Genomic DNA, 22,203 nt, shown 5'->3' with positions numbered 1-22,203 from the left:
AATTATTGAGGAAGTCTATGAAGATCTGCTTCTTGACGACCCTTTAAGTGTCACGCTTTCACCTGCAAAAGATGAACGCAATTTCCTTGAAGGAATTTCGAGTGAATGCGCACGTATGCTTGATAAGTCCGAAACTTATAGGAAACCTCTACACTATCTAGATCTTAAGGACCAAACAAACATTTCTACACCTCCTAAAGACACTGTTGCAGCAATTAACGATCCTTGGAGTGAGCTTAAAGCCCCTAAAGTTGAGCTTAAACCTCTTCCCGTCGGACTTAAGTACGCTTTCCTTGGACCAAATTCTACTTATCCTGTCAAAATAAACTCTGGTTTGACGGAAGAAGAAACCACAATGCTGTTGACTGAGCTGAGAAAGCATAGAAAAGCCTTAGGATATTCACTTGATGACTTACCTGGAATCTCTCCAGATCTTTGTATGCACAAGATTAATCTAGAGGATAATGCTAGAAATTCAATCGAAAGTCAAAGGAGACTGAACCCTAATCTCATGGATGTTGTCAAGAAGGAGATTATGAAGCTTTTAGAAGCTGGAATAATCTTTCCTATCTCAGATAGCACTTGGGTTAGCCCAGTTCATGTTGTTCCAAAGAAAAGAGGAGTCAATGTCATTAAAAATGATAAAGATGAAATGATCGCTACAAGAACAGTAACTGGACATTGTATGTGCATCGATTACCGGAAACTGAACGCAGCAACTAGGAAAGATCATTTTCCACTTCCCTTCATAGATCAAATGCTAGAAAGATAAGCTAATCATCCCTACTATTGCTTTCTTGATCGATACTCCGGATTTTTCCGAATTCCTATTCGCCCGGAGGATCAAGAAAAACCGACATTCACTTGTCCATATGGCACGTTTGCTTACAGACGTATGCCTTTTGGATTGTGTAATGCACCTGCTACCTTCCAGCGGTGCATGATGTCGATCTTTACAGACTTTATCGAAGACTTCATGGAAGTATTCATGGATGATTTCTCCGTCTATGGATCTTCTTTTGAAAAATGCTTAGGCAACCTTGGTAAAGTTCTGCGAAGATGTGAAGATAAGCATTTAGTATTACATTGGGAAAAATGTCACTTCATGGTACGAGACGGAATCGTGCTTGGGCACAGAATTTCCAGAAAAGGTATTGAAGTTGGCAAAGCTAAAATCGAAGTCATGACCAGCCTACAACCTCCCACAAACGTAAAAGGAATTCGTAGTTTCTTAGGACACGCAGGATTCTATAGGCGATTCATAAAAGATTTTTCTCAAATAGCTAGACCTGTTACGCGTTTGCTTTGCAAATAAACGAACTTCGAGTTTGATGATGAGTGCTTAGCCGCGTTTCATAAGATCAAACAAGCCCTTGTTTCCGCTCCAGTCGTGCAAGCACCTTATTGGGAACTCCCATTCGAAATCATGTGCGATGCAAGTGACTATGCAGTCGGAGCAGTGCTTGGCCAACGAAAAGATAAGAAACTGCACCTAATCTACTACGCAAGCAGAACTCTTGACGAAGCTCAATGCAATTATGCTACAACAGAGAAAGAACTTCTAGCTGTCGTATTTGCATTTAAGAAATTCCGTTCTTATCTCGTAGGATCTAAGGTCATAGTTCATACTGATCATGCTGCAATCAAGTATGTAATGTCTAATAAAGACGCTAAACCTCGGTTGATAAGATGGATCCTCTTACTGCAAGAATTCGATATCGAAATTCGAGATCGGAAAGGAGCAGATAATGGAGTTGCAGACCATCTTTCACGAATTCGAGTTGAAGAAAGATTGCCTTTAAATGACAGTTTGCCTGAAGAAAACATCTATGTTATAGATACTACCCCCAATGCCAATACCACACCACCACGTCCTCTAATGCGACGAGCAGATGCTTTCAACACCCCATGGTTTAGGCACATAGCGAATTACCTAGCAGCTGATGTAGAACCACCGCAATTATTTGGTTATAGGAAGAAAAAGTTTCTGAAAGACGTAAGACATTATTTTTGGGATGAATCCTATCTTTATAAGAGATGTGCTGATGGGTTATTCCGAAGATGCGTGGCTGAAGAAGAGATGGAAGGAATTTTATTCGGATGCCATAGCTCGTCTTACGCAGGACACTTTGCAACCTTCAAAACCGCTTCAAAGATCTTGCAAGCAGGTTTTTGGTGGCCTACTTTGTTCAAAGATACTCAGGCATATATATCGCGATGCGATAAATGCCAAAGGATGGGCTACATAAGCAAAAGGAATGAGATGCCTCAAAATTTTATTCTCGAAGTCGAAATTTTCGATGTCTGGGGAATAGATTTTATGGGACCCTTTCCTACTTCTTTTGGAAACCAATATATCTTAGTAGCAGTAGACTACGTCTCTAAGTGGGTTGAAGCAGTCGCTAGCCCCACCAGTGATGCAAAAGTCGTCATGAAGTTGTTCAAATCTGTTATATTCCCGCGTTTTGGAGTTCCTAGAATTGTGATAAGCGACAGAGGATCGCACTTCATCAACAGAGTTTTCGAGAATCTTCTTAGAAAGAATGGAGTTACACATAAAGTCGCTTCTCCATACCATCCCCAAACCAGCGGTCAAGTGGAGATCTCAAATAGAGAAATTAAGTCGATTTTGCAGAAAACAACTGCAGTACATCGCAAGGATTGGTCTACAAAGCTTGATGATGCATTATGGGCATATCAAACAGAATTCAAGACACCATTAGGAACAACACCATTCAATCTAGTTTATGGAAAAGCATGCCACCTTCCAGTAGAACTCGAGTATAAGGCGTAATGGGCTATCAAGGAGATGAACATGAACCTGAAAACAGCTGGAGAAAGAAGACAACTTCAACTTCACGAGTTAGAAGAAATCCGACACAACGCCTACGAAAACTCGAAGATCTACAAGGAGAAGACTAAAGTATATCATGATAAGAATATTATTCATAGAACTTTTGCTCCTAACGATAAGGTACTTCTTTTCAATTCTCGTCTTAAGATTTTTCCAGGAAAATTACGATCAAGATGGTCAGGACCCTTCACGATAAAGGAAGTCAAGCCATACGGAGCCATAGTACTGTGGGACAGAACCGGAAACTCATTTACAGTGAATGGACAGCGTGTAAAGCCATATCTGGCTGAAGAAAGAGAAGACGAAAGAGAAGTGATGTTTTTGATTGATCCATCATCGGCCAATGATGAGACCAAGGAGTGTCACGACCCTGGTTGAGGCTAATCGAGCAACAATGTCAAGCTAATGACTTGAAACAAGCGCTTAGTGGGAGGCAACCCACTTGGTATTTTATCTATTTCCCTTTGACCTTTATTTTCTATTTCCACTGCTTTGTTTCTGTTTCATTAAAATTCAGGTTTTCAATAAGGAAGAACAAACACAAAAGACGAGCAGCACTCTCTAGCACGATAAGTTTACTTAAACATTTCAACTTTTCAATCTTCTTTACCATTCTTTCCAAGATTTATCACACTGAGGACAGTGTGAAATAAGTCTGGGGGAGGATGTTCATCCTTTACTAATGATATTTGATTTGTTTTGAGTTTGTTTTGGACACATAAAATTTTTCAAAATGTTTTTCAAAATGTTTTTCAAAATGTTTTTCATAAAAAAAAAAAAAAAAAAAATTGTTTTCAAAGAGTTTTCAAACCAGGAACACAATAACACATTACTATGATGAATTAGACCAGTGTGCTTCTACGCTATTTCCTCGTTTTTTGCTCTTTTGTGATTTAGGCCTAGACTAGGCGGTAGCTAAGTACTTGCATTACGAAATCCCACCAGAGGACTTCTATTCATGGAGATTCTTTCTGACACGATATACTAGCTCATTTTATTTGACCTTAATATTGACATTTAATTTTCTCATCATTGATTTTAGGCAGGCATCGACATACACATCGAGGACGTCTTTTACCCTCACTTTTACCACTCTTTGTCGTCCTAGATGACCAGTTTATCTTTATCTGGTACCATACCCTAAACCCAAAACCCTTGTTTTCAATCCTCATGCATTCTCTCTTTAGTTTATATCAGCAGAAATGTGCAAAAACGTTGGAGAGAAGAGGAGCGACGCAGTTTTCAGTCACTCACAAAGGAGCAGAAACATCAAGAAGCTTTACAAGACAAATCTTAACTGGTAATTTCGTGCTCTCTAAGACTCTATATCTAAAGGTGCTCCCTCCCTCTAAAAAAAAAAAAAATGAATGAAAAGAGAGAGGGAAACAAAAAGCCTAATGAGTCCTAGATTGTCGAAATTTGTGGAGCAAGAAGAATCTACTAAGCGTTTATAGAGCTATGTTTTTGAAAGATTTACAAAAATCTAAGTCTGGGGGAGTTAGGAGAGAACCTGAGGAAGAAGGCTAGTAATCTATGGCAAGAAGAAAGTGACTGAAAACTGTGGATACCAACAGCTTCACTCTCTCTTGCTGTTTTGCATAATATCTTGCATTCTCTAGATCTTCAGGTAACCCGTAAACACTTTAAGCCTTACCCCTAGAATAACCCTTTTTACACCTAGCCTAGATTGCCTTGCGTAGACTTTCTTTGATGAGAACCACCGAGATTTCTAATGAATGTTAAGAGCTAGTTGACTGGAAGTCAGATCTAAGTGTGTATATTTTTGCATGACGGATTAACGGACTAGTTTGCTTGTATTTTGGAGAATTTTCTAGACTAGATCCAAATAGATATTTCACGATAAGTTATGGTTTAGAATGACGGTCACTGAGATATTGTTTAGTTCCTGGGATTTTTCAAAAAAATTCTTTCCTGACTTAAGTTTGTTTGAGGACAAACAAAAAGGTAAGTCTGGGGGAGTTGATAACACCGTATTTTGACCACTTTTATGGATCATAATTATGTCTTATGCAGGTGTTTTACTCTGTTTTCAATGGTTTTTAAAGTGTTTTCAATGTTTTAGAGTTTCAAAAGACTATACAGGAAACTTGGGCAAAAGATATGCAATTTGGAACAAATGAGCAATTTTGGATAAATGCAGATCGTCAGAAGTATGACAAGCGATGAAGAACTTCTCACTGTCTGATCACCCCCAAAATTTGAGACAACATAGAGGATCCAACCAGCTTTCTAATGCGCTTGGTTTGGAGACAATCCAAAGGTTAGAGCTTCAGATATTCCCGATGCAAGAATGATAGAAAATGCAGTTCCAGAAGAGAGCAGGTGCCGGGACCGCGGCCAACACCCATTTTCCCGCGGGTAGAGCCACCGCGACCGCGGACTTTGGTTGTTCACTTTCCCGACTACTTAATTAAAGCCCAGATCAATTTCTTTCGTTATTTTTGAAGCCCTAAGTGTCCAGAACCACTCTAGAAGCTATAAATACCCTCTTTAGGTCATTCTAAAGAGGAGAGACCAATAGAGACCGAAACTAATTAGACAAAGAGGAGAGAGAGAGAGAGATTTTCGTGCAACCCTAAGGAGGAGCCGCCGCCGTCTTCGAAAAGGAGCCGCCGCAGGAGTAACCATCGCACCTCCTTCTGCTTCTCCGTTCTTCGTTCTTCTTCCCTCTTTTCTTTAATTTCCTGCAACTTTCAATACTTTGTGATGATTGTTTACAATATGTTTGAGTAGTTACCCAGTTGGGTTTAAAGGGATTTTTCAAAGGGAATTTCATGTGTCTTTGCTTATGAATCGATAGATTTAGGATTTATAATCTTCTAGATGTTCTTCGTTTGCCTTTAATCTTACTGCGTGATTCTTTGCTGGCCACTTAGAAGCCGATCTGATATGATATGTTGCGAAAGTTTTCATTGATTGTCTGAACTAGGGTGAAACGAGCAATTCTTCTATAGGAGTGGAAACCTACCTGTAGTTGAGTTGTGAATGTTGATGAGTCTTGTCCTGCTATTGCATCTTCTCCCTTCCAGAATCAGAGTGGAAACCTACTGATTAGGGTTGCGAGAGAAAGTAGGCTATTCATACTTCCGTGCCTCGAGTTCTAGAACATACGTAGTTAATTACCTTTATCACTTGTTTAAAATCGACATAGCTTAGTCCATGAACCCCTGCGAAACCCCGTGAGCCCCAATGTTTTTCTTTTATTGCTTACAACCTTCAATTTCATCTGCTTTTTAATCGCTATTTATCTGCTTTTCATTCGCTTGTTCTTCGCTTCAAATCGCCTCTTGTTTAATCGATTTCTACTTGCTTTATTGCTTTCACTTTCAATTGCTTTTACTTGTTTAGCTTTCTAGTTTAGATTTAGTGACAACAAAAACCCAAAACCAAAACCAAAACCTTTTAGTTCTAATCTGATTTAAGTGTTGCGTTGAATTCGTACTGAAACAACTAAGTCTCTGTGGATCGATACCCTAAGTACTACAGCGCACATCTGTGCACTTGCAGACATTTAGGGGTTATAAATTTAAAACCTGAAGCTTAGTAAAACGAAAACCGACCAACCCCGTTTACAACTCGCATCAAGTTTTTGGCGCCGTTGCCGGGGACTTAAATTTGTTTCGTTGCGAATCCCAGCTTAAATCCATTAGAACACTTGTTTATTTTTACTTTTTCTTTTGAATTTTTCAGGTTTCTCTGAGATGAGAGACCGGGAACATGTTCCCGGAACTCTTGGTGATCCACCAAATCGTGTGGATGGTGATCCAAGCGATGATGACCTGACTGCTGATGAGTTTGAAGAACCGATTTATGATGACAATGAGCTAATCGGATCGGTCAAACACAAAGATGATGAAGAACTGATTGGAAGTTTTGATTCACTCGAAAAGTTCATGGGAGATCGAAGAGCTATTCAACCAGCCTTACCTGAGGATGGCAAAACCGAAATTAAGGTACCCCATATCCATTTAGTTCAACAAAATCAATTCTCTGGTTATTCATTCGAAAACCCGATAGACCATATCGAGACGTTCGAAGAATTATGTGCAACCATTACAGCAAATGGGGATTACCACAAGTGTAGTCTTTTCCCATTCTCTCTTAAAGATAAGGCCAGCAAATGGCTAAAATCTTTGCTGCATGCTTCACTAAAAACGTGGGCAGCGTGTAGAACTGCTTTCCTAAATCGTGTTTATACTAGAAATCGTACAAATCTCTTAAGAAAGAAGATAAGAACTTTTAAACAAAAAGAAGATGAAGATCTTTTAGAAACTTGGGAAAGATTTAGGGAATACCAAAGAGATTGTCCACACCATGGATATGCCGAGGAATACTTGCTAAGTATCTTCTATCGCGGTATAACTCCAGAGTTACGACACTCTTTTGATGTAGCAAGTAATGGAGATTTCACAACTAGATCTGTAGATGATGCTCACGTTTTCATTAAAAATTTTGGAAACAGCATCCAAAATCAAGTAACCTTTGGTAATTCTGCACTTCGTGAGAAGAAAGAAGAAATTTCGGAAGTTATAAAGTGTCTCCGTCACATAATGAATCATCTTGGATTGCAACAACCAAATAGGGTACACAATACGTGTAACTTTGATGGTTGGGACAACCCAATGAATTCTTATGATCAAGGGATGGTGAACACTGCAGAAGTTTATCAAATTCAAGATTTTCCATTCGTTTCTGATCACCGCGGGTCCATTCATCCGGACCGCGGCCAAGCAAGCTTTCACCGCGGTCGTGCTGCTTCTGACCGCGGCCAAGACATGATTCATCGCGGTCGTGAGCCACCTGACCGCGGGAAAACGTCTTCTGAGCCTGGTTGGACACCACCTTCCGAACCAATCTCAGCTATTCTATCTAATCCTGTTTCCTATCCTAGTTTTCCCTATTCTGAAGCTGAAAACCTAAACAAAAAGATTCTAGAGCTTGAAAAATCTATGTCTCAAGAGATTAGTGATCTTAGATCTGAACTAAAAGAGATGCAGAAGGATTCCGATACCCTCCTTAATATAATGGTCAAAACTAATTCTAAAAAGTTAGAAAACTCTGAAGAGGAGCTAAGTGAAAATTCTTTTGAAAGCTCAATTGAAGCAGATCCCTCCGATCATATGAAAGCTATCACACTTAGGAGTGAATTAGCTTACAAAGAGCCTGAATTTCCTAAAGATCCCGAAGATGAGGAAAAGGGTAAGGAAAAGGAGAAAGAAAAAGAAAGAATCACGAAGGAAGATGTTGAAAAGGAAGTGGTAGGAGAAAGGAAGGAGAAGAAGTAAAAGAAGATACATCCCGGGAAATCCTCGGAGAAGACCCAACTCCACCTCCACCAACTCGTGTCTACAAACCTAAACCTCCATATCCTAGAGCCTTAAGAGCCCCTAAGAAAGAGAAAGAAAAAGCTAAGCTGAAAGAGCTAATCGATCAATTAAATGTGAGATTACCTTTCGTAGAAGCTTGTGCTATGATTCCTGCTTTAAGAAAATACATGAAGGGTATTCTAACAAATTCTTTAACTCTTGAAGAAGGCGTTATGATGATAACCCATGAATGTAGTTCTATCCTGCAAAGCCGAATCCCTGAAAAGAAAAACGATCCTGGAAGCTTTGTACTTTCATGCACCATCAATGATGTAGCTTTTGAGCGTGCTCTCTGTGATTTAGGATCTAGCATGAACACGATGCCTCTTTCAGTAGCAAAACGTTTAGGACACCACACTTTCAAGCCCACTAAAATCTCCTTAGTATTAGCTGATCGTTCTGTTAGACAACCAGTAGGTATCCTAGTAGATATTCCTGTCGAAATCGAAAGATGTTCCATACCAACCGATTTCGTAGTTCTAGAACTAGAAAAAGAACCTAAGGATCCACTTATTCTTGGAAGACCATTCTTATCTACAGCCGGAGCCATAATCAATGTTCCTGAAGGAAAAATCGACCTTCATCTAGCCGGTCTAGTTATGCAATTTGACATGAACAAAAGTTTCGATAAACCGACTCTGGATGGCAAAATTTGTTGGGTTGATGATTTAGACGGAATTATTGAGGAAGTCTATGAAGATCTGCTTCTTGACGACCCTTTAAGTGTCACGCTTTCACCTGCAAAAGATGAACGCAATTTCCTTGAAGGAATTTCGAGTGAATGCGCACGTATGCTTGATAAGTCCGAAACTTATAGGAAACCTCTACACTATCTAGATCTTAAGGACCAAACAAACATTTCTACACCTCCTAAAGACACTGCTGCAGCAATTAACGATCCTTGGAGTGAGCTTAAAGCCCCTAAAGTTGAGCTTAAACCTCTTCCCGTCGGACTTAAGTACGCTTTCCTTGGACCAAATTCTACTTATCCTGTCAAAATAAACTCTGGTTTGACGGAAGAAGAAACCACAATGCTGTTGACTGAGCTGAGAAAGCATAGAAAAACCTTAGGATATTCACTTGATGACATACCTGGAATCTCTCCAGATCTTTGTATGCACAAGATTAATCTAGAGGATAATGCTAAAAATTCAATCGAAAGTCAAAGGAGACTGAACCCTAATCTCATGGATGTTGTCAAGAAGGAGATTATGAAGCTTTTAGAAGCTGGAATAATCTTTCCTATCTCAAATAGCACTTGGGTTAGCCCAGTTCATGTTGTTCCAAAGAAAGGAGGAGTCACTGTCATTAAAAATGATAAAGATGAAATGATAGCTACAAGAACAGTAACTGGACATCGTATGTGCATCGATTACCGGAAACTGAACGCAGCAACTAGGAAAGATCATTTTCCACTTCCCTTCATAGATCAAATGCTAGAAAGATAAGCTAATCATCCCTACTATTGTTTTCTTGATGGATACTCCGGATTTTTCCGAATTCCTATTCGCCCGGAGGATCAAGAAAAACCGACATTCACTTGTCCATATGGCACGTTTGCTTACAGACGTATGCCTTTTGGATGGTGTAATGCACCTGCTACCTTCCAGCGGTGCATGATGTCGATCTTCACAGACTTTATCGAAGACTTCATGGAAGTATTCATGGATGATTTCTCCGTCTATGGATCTTCTTTTGAAAAATGCTTAGGCAACCTTGGTAAAGTTCTGCTAAGATGTGAAGATAAGCATTTAGTATTAAATTGGGAAAAATGTCACTTCATGGTACGAGACGGAATCGTGCTTGGGCACAGAATTTCCGGAAAAGGTATTGAAGTTGGCAAAGCTAAAATCGAAGTCATGACCAGCCTACAACCTCCCACAAACGTAAAAGGAATTCGTAGTTTCTTAGGACACGCAGGATTCTATAGGCGATTCATAAAAGATTTTTGTCAAATAGCTAGACCTGTTACGCGTTTGCTTTGAAAGGAAACGAACTTCGAGTTCGATGATGAGTGCTTAGCCGCGTTTCATAAGATCAAACAAGCCCTTGTTTCCGCTCCAGTCGTGCAAGCACCTGATTGGGACTCCCATTCGAAATCATGTGCGATGCAAGTGACTATGCAGTCGGAGCAGTGCTTGGCCAACGAAAAGATAAGAAACTGCACGTAATCTACTACACAAGCAGAACTCTTGACGAAGCTCAATGCAATTATGCTACAACAGAGAAAGAACTTCTAGTTGTCGTATTTGCATTTGAGAAATTCCGTTCTTATCTCGTAGGATCTAAGGTCATAGTTCATACTGATCATGCTGCAATCAAGTATGTAATGTCTAATAAAGACGCTAAACCTCGGTTGATAAGATGGATCCTCTTACTGCAAGAATTTGATATCGAAATTCGAGATCGGAAAGGAGCAGATAATGGAGTTGCATACCATCTTTCACGAATTCGAGTTGCATACTTATTGCCTTTAAATGACAGTTTGCCTGAAGAAAACATCTATGTTATAGATACTACCCCCAATGCCAATACCACACCACCACGTCCTCTAATGCGACGAGCAGATGCTTTCAACACCCCATGGTTTAGGCACATAGCAAATTACCTAGCAGCTGATGTAGAACCACCGCAATTATTTGGTTATAGGAAGAAAAAGTTTCTGAAAGACGTAAGACATTATTTTTGGGATGAACCCTATCTCTATAAGAGATGTGCTGATGGGTTATTCCGAAGATGCGTGGCTGAACAAGAGATGGAAGGAATTTTATTCGGATGCCATAGCTCGTCTTACACAGGACACTTTGCAACCTTCAAAACCGCTTCAAAGATCTTGCAAGCAGGTTTTTGGTGGCCTACTTTGTTCAAAGATACTCAGGCATATATATCGCGATGCGATAAATGCCAAAGGATGGGCAACATAAGCAAAAGGAATGAGATGGCTCAAAATTTTATTCTCGAAGTCGAAATTTTCGATGTCTGGGGAATAGATTTTATGGGACCCTTCCTACTTATTTTGGAAACCAATATATATTAGTAGCAGTAGACTACGTCTCTAAGTGGGTTGAAGCAGTCGCTAGCCCCACCAATGATGCAAAAGTCGTCATGAAGTTGTTCAAATCTGTTATATTCCCGCGTTTTGGAGTTCCTAGAATTGTGATAAGCGACAGAGGATCGCACTTCATCAACAGAGTTTTCGAGAATCTTCTTAGAAAGAATAGAGTTACACATAAAGTTGCTTCTCCATACCATCCCCAAACCAGCGGTCAAGTGGAGATCTCAAATAGAGAAATTAAGTCGATTTTGCAGAAAACAACTGCAGTACATCGCAAGGATTGGTCTACAAAGCTTGATGATGCATTATGGGCATATCGAACAGAATTCAAGACACCATTAGGAACAACACCATTCAATCTAGTTTATGGAAAAGCATGCCACCTTCCAGTAGAACTCGAGTATAAGGCGCAATGGGCTATCAAGGAGATGAACATGAACCTGAAAACAGCTGGGGAAAGAAGACTACTTCAACTTCACGAGTTAGAAGAAATCCGACACAACGCCTACGAAAACTCGGAGATCTACAAGGAGAAGACTAAAGCATATCATGATAAGAAGATTATTCATAGAACTTTTGCTCCTAACGATAAGGTACTTCTTTTCAATTCTCGTCTTAAGCTTTTTCCAGGAAAATTACGATCAAGATGGTCAGGGCCCTTCACGATAAAGGAAGTCAAGCCATACGGAGCCATAGTCCTGTGGGACAGAACCGGAAACTCATTTACAGTGAATGGACAGCGTGTAAAGCCATATCTGGCTGAAGAAAGAGAAGACGAAAGAGAAGTGATGTTTTTGATTGATCCATCATCCGCCAATGATGAGACCAAGGAGTGTCACGACCCCAGTTGAGGCTAATCGAGCAACAATGTCAAGCTAATGACTTGAAACAAGCGCTTAGTGGGAGGCAACCCACTTGGTATTTTATCTATTCCCTTTGACCTTTATTTTCTATTTCCACTGCTTTGTTTATGTTTCATTAAAATTCAGGTTTTCAATAATGAAGAACAAACACAAAAGACGAGCAGCACTCTCTAGCACGATAAGTTTACTTAAACATTTCAACTTTTCAATCTTCTTTACCATTTTTTCCAAGATTTATCACACTGAGGACAGTGTGAAATAAGTCTGGGGGAGGATGTTCATCCTTTACTAATGAAATTTGATTTGTTTTGAGTTTGTTTTGGACACATAAAATTTTTCAAAATGTTTTTCAAAATGTTTTTCAAAATGTTTTTCATAAAAAAAAAAAAAAAAAAAAAAAAATTGTTTTCAAAGAGTTTTCAAACCAGGAACACAATAACACATTACTATGATGAATTAGACCAGTGTGCTTCTACGCTATTTCATCGTTTTTTGCTCTTTTGTGATTTAGGCCTAGACTAGGCGGTAGCTAAGTACTTGCATTACGAAATCCCACCAGAGGACTTCTATTCATTGAGATTCTTTCTGACACGATATACTAGCTCATTTTATTTGACCTTAATATTGACATTTAATTTTCTCATCATTGATTTTAGGCATATAGGCATCGACATACACATCTAGGACGTCTTTTACCCTCACTTTTACCACTCTTTGTCGTCCTAAATGACCAGTTTATCTTTATCTGGTACCATACCCTAAACCCAAAACCCTTGTTTTCAATCCTCATGCATTCTCTCTTTAGTTTATATCAGTAGAAATGTGCAAAAACGTTGGAGAGAAGAGGAGCGACGCAGTTTTCAGTCACTCACAAAGGAGACTGAATGGAATTGGGAAGGAAGAGTATCATAAACATCAAGAAGCTTTACAAGACAAATCTTAACTGGTAATTTCGTGCTCTCTAAGACTCTATATCTAAAGGTGCTCCCTCCCTCTAAAAAAAAAAAAAAAATGAATGAAAAGAGAGAGGGAAACAAAAAGCCTAATGAGTCCTAGATTGTCGAAATTTGTGGAGCAAGAAGAATCTACTAAGCGTTTATAGAGCTATGTTTTTGAAAGATTTACAAAAATCTAAGTCTGGGGGAGTTAGGAGAGAACCTGAGGAAGAAGGCTAGTAATCTATGGCAAGAAGAAAGTGACTGAAAACTGTGGATACCAACAGCTTCACTCTCTCTTGCGGTTTTGCATAATATCTTGCATTCTCCAGATCTTCAGGTAACCCGTAAACACTTTAAGCCTTACCCCTAGAATAACCCTTTTTACACCTAGCCTAGATTGCCTTGCGTAGACTTTCTTTGATGAGAACCACCGAGATTTCTAATGAATGTTAAGAGCTAGTTGACTGGAAGTCAGATCTAAGTGTGTAGATTTTTGCATGACGGATTAATGGACTAGTTTGCTTGTATTTTGGAGAATTTTCTAGACTAGATCCAAATAGATGTTTCACGATAAGTTATGGTTTAGAAGGACGGTCACTGAGATATTGTTTAGTTCCTGCGATTTTTCAAAAAAATTCTTTCCTGACTTAAGTTTGTTTGAGGACAAACAAAAAGGTAAGTCTGGGGGAGTTGATAACACCGTATTTTGACCACTTTTATGGATCATAATTATGTCTTTTGCAGGTGTTTTACTCTGTTTTCAATGGTTTTTAAAGTTTTTTCAATGTTATAGAGTTTCAAAAGACTTTACAGGAAACTTGGGCAAAAGATATGCAATTTGGAACAAATGAGCAATTTTGGATAAATGCAGATCGTCAGAAGTATGACAAGCGATGAAGAACTTCTCACCATCTGATCACATAGAGGATCCAACCAGCTTTCTAATGCACTTGGTTTGGAGACAATCCAACGGTTAGATCTTCAGATATTCCCGATGCAAGAATGATAGAAAATGCAGTTCCAGAAGAGAGCAGGTGCCGGGACCGCGGCCAACACCCATTTTCCCGCGGGTAGAGCCACCGCGACCGCAGATTTTGGTCGTTCACTTTCCCGACTACTTAATTAAAGCCCAGATCAATTCCTTTCGTTATTTTTGAAGCCCTAAGTGTCCAGAACCACTCTAGAAGCTATAAATACCCTCTTTAGGTCATTCTAAAGAGGAGAGACCAATAGAGACCAAAACTAATTAGACAAAGAGGAGAGAGAGAGAGAGAGATTTTCTTGCAACCCTAAGGAGGAGCCGTCGCCGTCTTCGAAGAGGAGCCGCCGCAGGAGTAACCATCGCGCCTCCTTCTGCTTCTCCGTTCTTCGTTCTTCTTCCCTCTTTTCTTTAATTTCCTGCAACTTTCAATACTCTGTGATGATTGTTTACAATATGTTTGAGTAGTTACCCAGTTGGGTTTAAAGGGATTTTTCAAAAGGAATTTCATGTGTCTTTGCTTATGAATCGATAGATTTAGGATTTATAATCTTCTAGATGTTCTTCGTTTGCCTTTAATCTTACTGCGTGATTCTTTGCTGGCCACTTAGAAGCCGATCTGATATGATATGTTGCGAAATTTTTCATTGATTGTCTGAACTAGGGTGAAACGAGCAATTCTTCTATAGGAGTGGAAACCTACCTGTAGTTGAGTTGTGAATGTTGATGAGTCTTGTCCTGCTATTGCATCTTCTCCCTTCCAGAATCAGAGTGGAAACCTACTGATTAGGGTTGCGAGAGATAGTTGTTTAGTGCTGCGAAAGTAGGCTATTCATACTTCCGTGCCTCGAGTTCTAGAACATACGTAGTTGATTACCTTTATCACTTGTTTAAAATCCACATAGCTTAGTCCATGAACCCCTGCGAAACCGCTTGAGCCCCAACGTTTGTCTTTTATTGCTTACAACCTTCAATTTCATCTGCTTTTTAATCGCTATTTATCTGCTTTTCATTCGCTTGTTCTTCGCTTCAAATCGCCTCTTGTTTAATCGATTTCTACTTGCTTTATTGCTTTCACTTTCAATTGCTTTTACTTGTTTAGCTTTCTAGTTTAGATTTAGTGACAACAAAAACCCAAAACCAAAACCAAAAACTTTTAGTTCTAATCTGATTTAAGCGTTGCGTTGAATTCGTACTGAAACAACTAAGTCTCTGTGGATCGATACCCTAAGTACTACAGCGCACATCTGTGCACTTGCAGACATTTAGGGGTTATAAATTTAAAACCTGAAGCTTAGTAAAACGAAAACCGACCAACCCTGTTTACAACTCGCATCAGTGGGTAGAGTTCATTGAGACATTTCGTTATGTCATCAAGTATAAGCAAGGTAAGGACAATGTTGTAGCCGATGCATTGTCTCGCAGGTATACTCTACTCTCTATTCTTGATGCTAAGCTGATTGGCTTTGAGCAATTGAAACATATGTATGCCTCTGATGTTGATTTTAAAGAGATATACCAATCCTGTGAAAAATTTGCTAGTGGCCGATACTTTAGACAAGAAGGATTTCTTTTCTTTGATAATCGCATGTGTATTCCTAACTGTTCTATTCAAGATTTATTTGTCAGGGAAGCACACGGAGGTGGCCTCATGGGACACTTTGGAGTTGCTAAAACTATGAAGGTGATGCAGATCATTTTCACAGGCCGCATATGAAGAGGGACATGGAGAGAATTTTGATATATTCATAAATTGAATCATTCAGTGTACATATTTTAGTCCAAATCATGTCTTATCTCATGCATTTTAGGTCTTTAGGCATTGTTTTAGGACTTAGGAGATTACATTAGGTCCAAGAGAGTTTTGCATGTTTTGGAGTGTTAAACAGGTGTTTTTGGAGCCAATTTGGAGTGGAGAATGTGATTCAGATGAAGAAATGGAGTTGGAATGATCAAAAATGGTGAAAAGGAGCAATTTTGGGTTTCTCGGCATAATGCTGTACTGAGTCATATTCTGATCCAAAATGGCACTATATTGACAAGAGGGAGTTATGAGCTTACAAATAAGAAGTAAATACTCTTAAATGTGGAAGTAGAGACTCCTATATTGATGTGGATATCGACCCTAAGACCTTACCGGGGCTAATGCCATCAGTCCAAGACGGGGCCATGACACGCTCCAAGATTAAACCACTCAGAAATAGATACAAGAGAGCCTTACACATCTTTATCAACTCACTAGAACCAGACGACCCGTTGTTGCCCGACCTGAATGTCATATACGGCTTAAACGAGCTTTGCGGCCAAACCGGGGCCAAATACTTGGGATCCAGAAATGACCCATCAGATGACCGAATCTCTCAGGCCAAAATGGTTATCTCTCGACCAGTTTTTGATTTAAATGCTAACAGTCCGAGCAGAATTTCATTTTCAGGCTTAAAACATGAAGAACTAAAGGATGATTCCAAAATGGCCGATACGCGAGAAACTTTGGCCGAGACGCGAGAGATTTTACCAGAGAAATCAGTATCACCTCGGCCAGACCAATTTACCGATGGAATCTGTCGTACTGAAGCTGTTCTTGCTCGACCAAAATCACCAGCTGAATCTAACGGACGAGACAGAAACAAGTTTGCCCGAGTGGATAATGAGATGGCCGAGCCCGTACAAGATTTAGCCGATAATTCAAAGACACCCGGGCTGGAGCCACCAGACAACTTGGAAACCTCCAACAAAGGTAAGATCTCTCGTCCAAGTATATATACTGAGGCTAACGAACGTGGAATTTTGTCCTACCAACGAGCAGATTTGGAGATGCTTCACAATACACCACCCGGACCCGAGAAAGGCCAAGAAGACCAAGGAACTAGGACGGAGCACCAAAAAGCTTGGGGACTTGAAGACAAGGACTTAGCTACATTGGAGAAGCATTTAGAAGACTTTACAAGAAGGTTCCGAGCCAAGGACGCCACAGCCTCAAGCTCGGCCATCACAGCTACACAAGCGGCCAACCGGAACCCTTCACACCAAGGTAAGCTTTTCAATTTTTATATCGTTCTTGCAGGTGATCTCAGCCCTCACAACGGCTAAGTACAACATCAAAACGACGTCAGTAGTTTAGTTTAAAGAGTCTTAAGCAAACTTTCCATTTTTGTATGAAATGAAACGATGAGTTTATGTTTTCATAGACTAGGTTTGTTTCTCGTAATTTCCTTTCAAAGTCCTGTCGTTTTGAGTCCTTTTCTTTTCGTGGAGTTGAACCCTAGAAGGTTCAAGCTGACGGACTATTTATAAATTCCCACACGCAGCTTTGTAGTCACGAACCTTTTTCCCATTATCAATAAAAGAACGAACTTTCTTCAAAGTTTATTGAGAAGCGGCTTCTCATCTTGTTCACTGCTTTCTTGTGAGATTCAAGGAAGCGTGAGCTCCTGCACCGTATCAGAGAATCACCATCCCTCTGTGTCGTGTATTCACTCCGCGAACACACCATCTCTAGATCCCACACTAGAGGGCGTCCGCCTGTGTGTCAGATCCCCATCCAACGTTCATTCACCGAGCCAAAGAGAGGGCGACCGCCTGCTTTGCCTCACCACCACCTTGTTACCCGTGGGAACCCCTTGGTTCTTACATCATCTGGTATCAGAGCCGAAAGTTCTGCTTTCGGTTTTCTTACTCCTATCCTTTTATTTATTTTTGTGTTTCCGCATTCATAGGTTGTTAGATCCGTTAGTCACCTATTAAGAAAAGCAAAAAAAATATAGCTAGGGTCTTAGTTTCTAGTTGGTCTTTTGTCGCCTATAGAAAAATCAAAAAAAAAATTGTTTAAGTCCCTTAGTTCATATCATTTTGTACCGTTGCATTTTGATTAAACTAAAATAGAAAATTCAAAAAGATTTTAATTCGAATCCTAGTTATTCCTTGCGTTTAAGCTTCCTTCTACCTTTGGTATTTTGACGATTTGTTGTTTTTGTGAGATTACATCATCTGAAACCATGCGAGATAACTCCGAGAACGCCGCACCTACTCCTGTCAATGGACAACAGCACAACAAGCTCATGGCCATGTTAGCCACCATGAGGGAATACTTGAGGGATACGCGCGAACGTGTCGCGAGACTCGAGCCACCAGCTCACCGAGCACCGAATCCTGTATTGCCACAAGCTCGGAGGAACTTGCGTAATTAGGCCGAGGAGATTCCACCTGATTCTGATTCAGACAGTATGCCTGAACTGGAGGAGGATCTTCCACCTGATCCCATGCGTAGACGACAACCGAGAAGACAAGACCCATTTCTACGCAATAGGCCGCGAGAACGCGAACCGAGAGAAGTTAATCATGATATAAAACTAACGCCTCCAACTTTTGCAGGGAAATCCAATCCCGAAGTTTACTTGGACTGGGAACGGCGGTTAGAATACATCTTTGATTGCTATGGCTATAGTAGAACAAGAAAGTGGCCTTAGCCGCGGCTCAACTCACCGACAATGCCTTAGCATGGTGGGATCGCACCGTAGCTGAGAAGAGACGCCAAGTCTTTGGACCAATATAAACTTGGCACGACATGAAGTACCTCTTACGCCTCAGGTATGTTCCGGAACACTATCACCATGACTTACAGAAGCGTTTTCGTAAGTTAACTCTGGGAACAAGGAGCGTGGAAGAGTACTTTGAGGAGTTCGAGAAACTGATGAACTCCCTAGAGCTTGAAGAGACCGAAGAGGCTTTAATGGCTCAATTTTTGGATGGTCTCCAAGAGAGAATAGCCCGCAAAGTGGAGAGGGTCAAGTATAGTGGCCTCCACAAATTGTTGCACCTTTCAGTTCAGGTGGAACAGCAAATCAAACGTAAAGCCTCAATGACAAGGGCAAGTTCGTGGACGTTGATTCACGTCTCAAGTCAAAGCTCACCGAGGTGCCAAAACCCAATCGACCGGAACCAGGTAAGTTCCAAAACACTAGTCAAGGTAGAACGCGCGATATAACCTGTTTCAAGTGTCAGGGACGAGGGCACTATGCACGAGACTGTCCAAATCAAAGGGTAATGATCATCACCCCGAGTGGAGGATATGAGTCTCAAGACGAGCCCGAAGAAGAACCAGAGAACCCTGAAGAGGATGTGGAATATCCTGATACTGGTGAATATCTCTTAGTGACGAGGAGAGTCCTAAGTGTGCAAGTTCAACCTGAGGATCGGATCCAACGAGAAAACTTGTTCCATACGCGGTGCACCATTAACAACAAGTTATGTAATCTTGTTATTGATGGAGGTTCATGTACTAACGTGGCAAGCAAGTTCATGGTAGACATATTAGGGCTGGAAAAGATCAAGCACCCGAGACCATACAAATTGCAATGGCTTGACGATGCCACCGAGCTCAAAGTAACCGAACAAGTCACGGTTCCTTTTAGCATGGGCAAGTACAAAGACGAGGTCCTTTGTGATGTTGTGCCGATGCAGGCAGGGCATCTTTTACTCGGAAGGCCGTGGCAGTTTGACAAGGCGACTATGCACAATGGCCGCACCAACTTTTACAGCTTCACGCACCTTGGACGCAAATATAATCTAGCTCCCCTCAGCCCCACCGAGGTCCATGAACTACAGAGCCGAATGCAACAAGAGGCTAAGTCTTCTAAATCAGCATTACACTTATCTACTGGTGAATTAAACCGCATTTGTAGTGCCAACCGCACTATGTTATTAATGCTTTTCAAAGAATGTCTTAGCGCAGGTCTAAAGGAGCTTGAACTCCCACCCGAGGTAAAGATCTTACTCAAACGGTTTGAAGATGTCTTTCCTGAGGAGATCCCACCAGGGCTACCACCTCTACGAGGAATAGAGCATCAGATAGACCTTGTTCCAGGTCAGCCGTTACCAAATAAGGCAGCTTACCGAATGAACCCGGAAGAAAGCTAGGAGCTCGAGAGACAAGTGCGAGACTTGATGGACAAAGGCTATATACGAGAAAGTCTCAGCCCCTGTGCCGTGCCCGTGCTTTTAGTGCCCAAGAAGGATGGCCCCTGGCGTATGTGTGTGGATTGTAGGGCCATAAACAACATTACTATCAAGTATAGGCACCCCATTCCACGATTAGACGATATGTTGGATGAACTTAGTGGCTCCACTATTTTCTCCAAAGTGGACTTGAAGAGTGGGTACCACCAGGTCTGAATGCGTGAAGGAGATGAATGGAAAACGGCTTTCAAGACCAAGCAAGGCTTGTACGAGTGACTAGTCATGTCTTTTGGCTTAACTAACGCCCCTAGCACCTTCATGCGATTAATGAACCAGGTTCTTCGAGAATATATAAGTAAATTTGTGGTAGTTTATTTTGATGACATACATATATATAGTAAGAACTTACATGACCATCTTACACACCTCGAACTAGTGCTCAAATCACTTCGCAAGGAAGGCCTTTATGCTAACCTTAAGAAGTGCTCATTCTGTACTAACCAACTCGTGTTCTTAGGATTTGTTGTGAGTGAACAGGGCTTACAGGTGGATGAAGAAAAGATAAAGGCGATACAAGAATGGCCTACCCCTACCACCATCGGCCATGTATGAAGCTTTCATGGGTTAGCCAGTTTTTACCGGCGGTTCGTGAAAGATTTTAGCACTGTGGCCGCACCACTCACGGCTGTTATCAAGAAGAACGTTCCGTTCAAGTGGGGAATAGCTCAAGACGAAGCGTTTCGAGCCTTGAAGGAGAGGCTCCCCCAAGCACCTGTTCTTGCCTTACCGAACTTCGACGAGATGTTCGAAGTGAAATGCGATGCCTCCGGATTAGGGATCGGAGCTGTGCTGCACCAAAAGAAGAGGCCGGTGGCGTATTTCAGTGAGAAACTCCATGGGGCCACCCTCAACTACCCCACCTACGATAAGGAGTTGTACGCACTAGTTAGAGCATTGGAGACGTGGCAACATTACTTGTTATCCAAGGAGTTCCTCATACACACTGATCACGAAACCCTTAAACATTTGCGTGGCCAAACCTCACTTAAACGAAGGCATGCTAAATGGCTTGAGTTCATAGAAACCTTCCCCTATGTAATCAAGTACAAAAAGGGCAAAGACAACGTGGTAGCTGACGCTTAATCAAGACGCCATACGCTTATAGCGACCATGGAGGCCAAAGTATTGGGCTTCGAGCACATTAAGACGCTATACAAAGATGATCCTGAGCTTGGTGAAACATATATCGATTGCTGCAAGGGCCCCATAAGTTCTTTCTATATACACAATGGATTTCTTTTTAAAGATAAACGCTTGTGTATTCCGCAGGGATCCATGAGGGAACTAGTGCTTAGTGAAGCTCACAGTGGAGGCTTAATGGGACACTTTGGGGTGGATAAGATTCTGGCTGTCATGATGGACCATTTCTATTGGCCACACATGAAAAGGGACGTGGAACGGTTCTGTTCTAGATGTATCCAGTGCCACAAAGCCAAATCCAGGTCACACCCTCACGGTTTATATATGCCTCTGCCTATACCTAACGCCCCTTGGGTAGATATTTCGATGGACTTTGTCTTAGGTTTACCCAAGATCAGGCACAAGGACTCCATCTTTGTTGTTGTTGACCGGTTCTCTAAGATGGCCCACTTTATACCGTGTGAGAAGACAAACGACGCTACACAAATAGCCAATTTGTTCTTCAAGGAGGTTGTGCGTCTACATGGGGTCCCGAGAACAATCATTTGAGACCGCGACACCAAGTTTCTCAGCCAGTTTTGGCGTACCTTGTGGAAAAAGTTAGGCACCAAGCTCCTTTTCTCCACAACTTGTCATCCTCAGACCGATGGTCAAACAGAAGTGGTAAACCGAACCTTATCTACACTACTTAGGGCTACACTTGGTAAAAACATGAGCACATGGCTCGATTGCATCCCTTTTGTAGAATTTGCTTATAACCGTGCAAGACACTCGGCTACAAAGTTATCTCCATTCGAGATAGTTTACGGTACTAACCCTCTTTCTCCAGTGGATCTTAGACCTATAGCACAGGTAGACCAAGCCAATCTAGATGGATTGAGACGAGGAGAGCTGTTCAAAAAGCTATATGAGACGGCGAAGACCAACATAGAAAAGAAGACCGAGGTCTACAAGAAGGCCGCAGACAAAGGC

The 22,203-nt window shown here is 41.1% G+C and overlaps 1 protein-coding gene and 1 non-coding gene across 2 annotated transcripts; one reads left to right on the top strand and one right to left on the bottom strand.

Annotated features, from left to right (window-relative positions):
* Positions 1–7,088: 7,088 nt before the first annotated feature.
* On the bottom strand, positions 7,089–7,196 carry LOC112083724. Its single transcript, XR_002897858.1, has one exon. It is a non-coding gene; the product is annotated as a small nucleolar RNA R71 (small nucleolar RNA).
* Positions 7,197–18,640: 11,444 nt separating this feature from the next.
* Positions 18,641–21,780, top strand: LOC112083509. The gene is made up of 5 exons (XM_024151538.1): positions 18,641–19,018; positions 19,078–19,939; positions 20,549–20,637; positions 20,728–21,159; positions 21,361–21,780. The coding sequence occupies exons 1-5, from the start codon at positions 18,641–18,643 to the stop codon at positions 21,778–21,780; spliced, it is 2,181 nt and encodes a 726-aa protein (XP_024007306.1).
* Positions 21,781–22,203: the final 423 nt, after the last annotated feature.

Source organism: Eutrema salsugineum, unplaced genomic scaffold, assembly GCF_000478725.1.
Source record: "Eutrema salsugineum unplaced genomic scaffold, Eutsalg1_0 scaffold_6, whole genome shotgun sequence".
In the NCBI taxonomy this organism is placed as follows: Eukaryota; Viridiplantae; Streptophyta; class Magnoliopsida; order Brassicales; family Brassicaceae; genus Eutrema; species Eutrema salsugineum.
Note: the sequence above shows the minus strand (reverse complement) of the source record. Positions and strands in the feature narration are given on the sequence as shown.

Excerpts from the sequence above, each read along its gene's own strand:
- LOC112083509 (XM_024151538.1), top strand. The coding sequence starts at position 18,641 with ATGAAGTACCTCTTACGCCTCAGGTATGTTCCGGAACACTATCACCAT. Across the intron at positions 19,019-19,077 it reads ACCCAATCGACCGGAACCAG|GGACGAGGGCACTATGCACG; the intron begins GTAAGTTCCAAA and ends TTCAAGTGTCAG. Across the intron at positions 21,160-21,360 it reads AAAAGGGCAAAGACAACGTG|GGATCCATGAGGGAACTAGT; the intron begins GTAGCTGACGCT and ends TGTATTCCGCAG.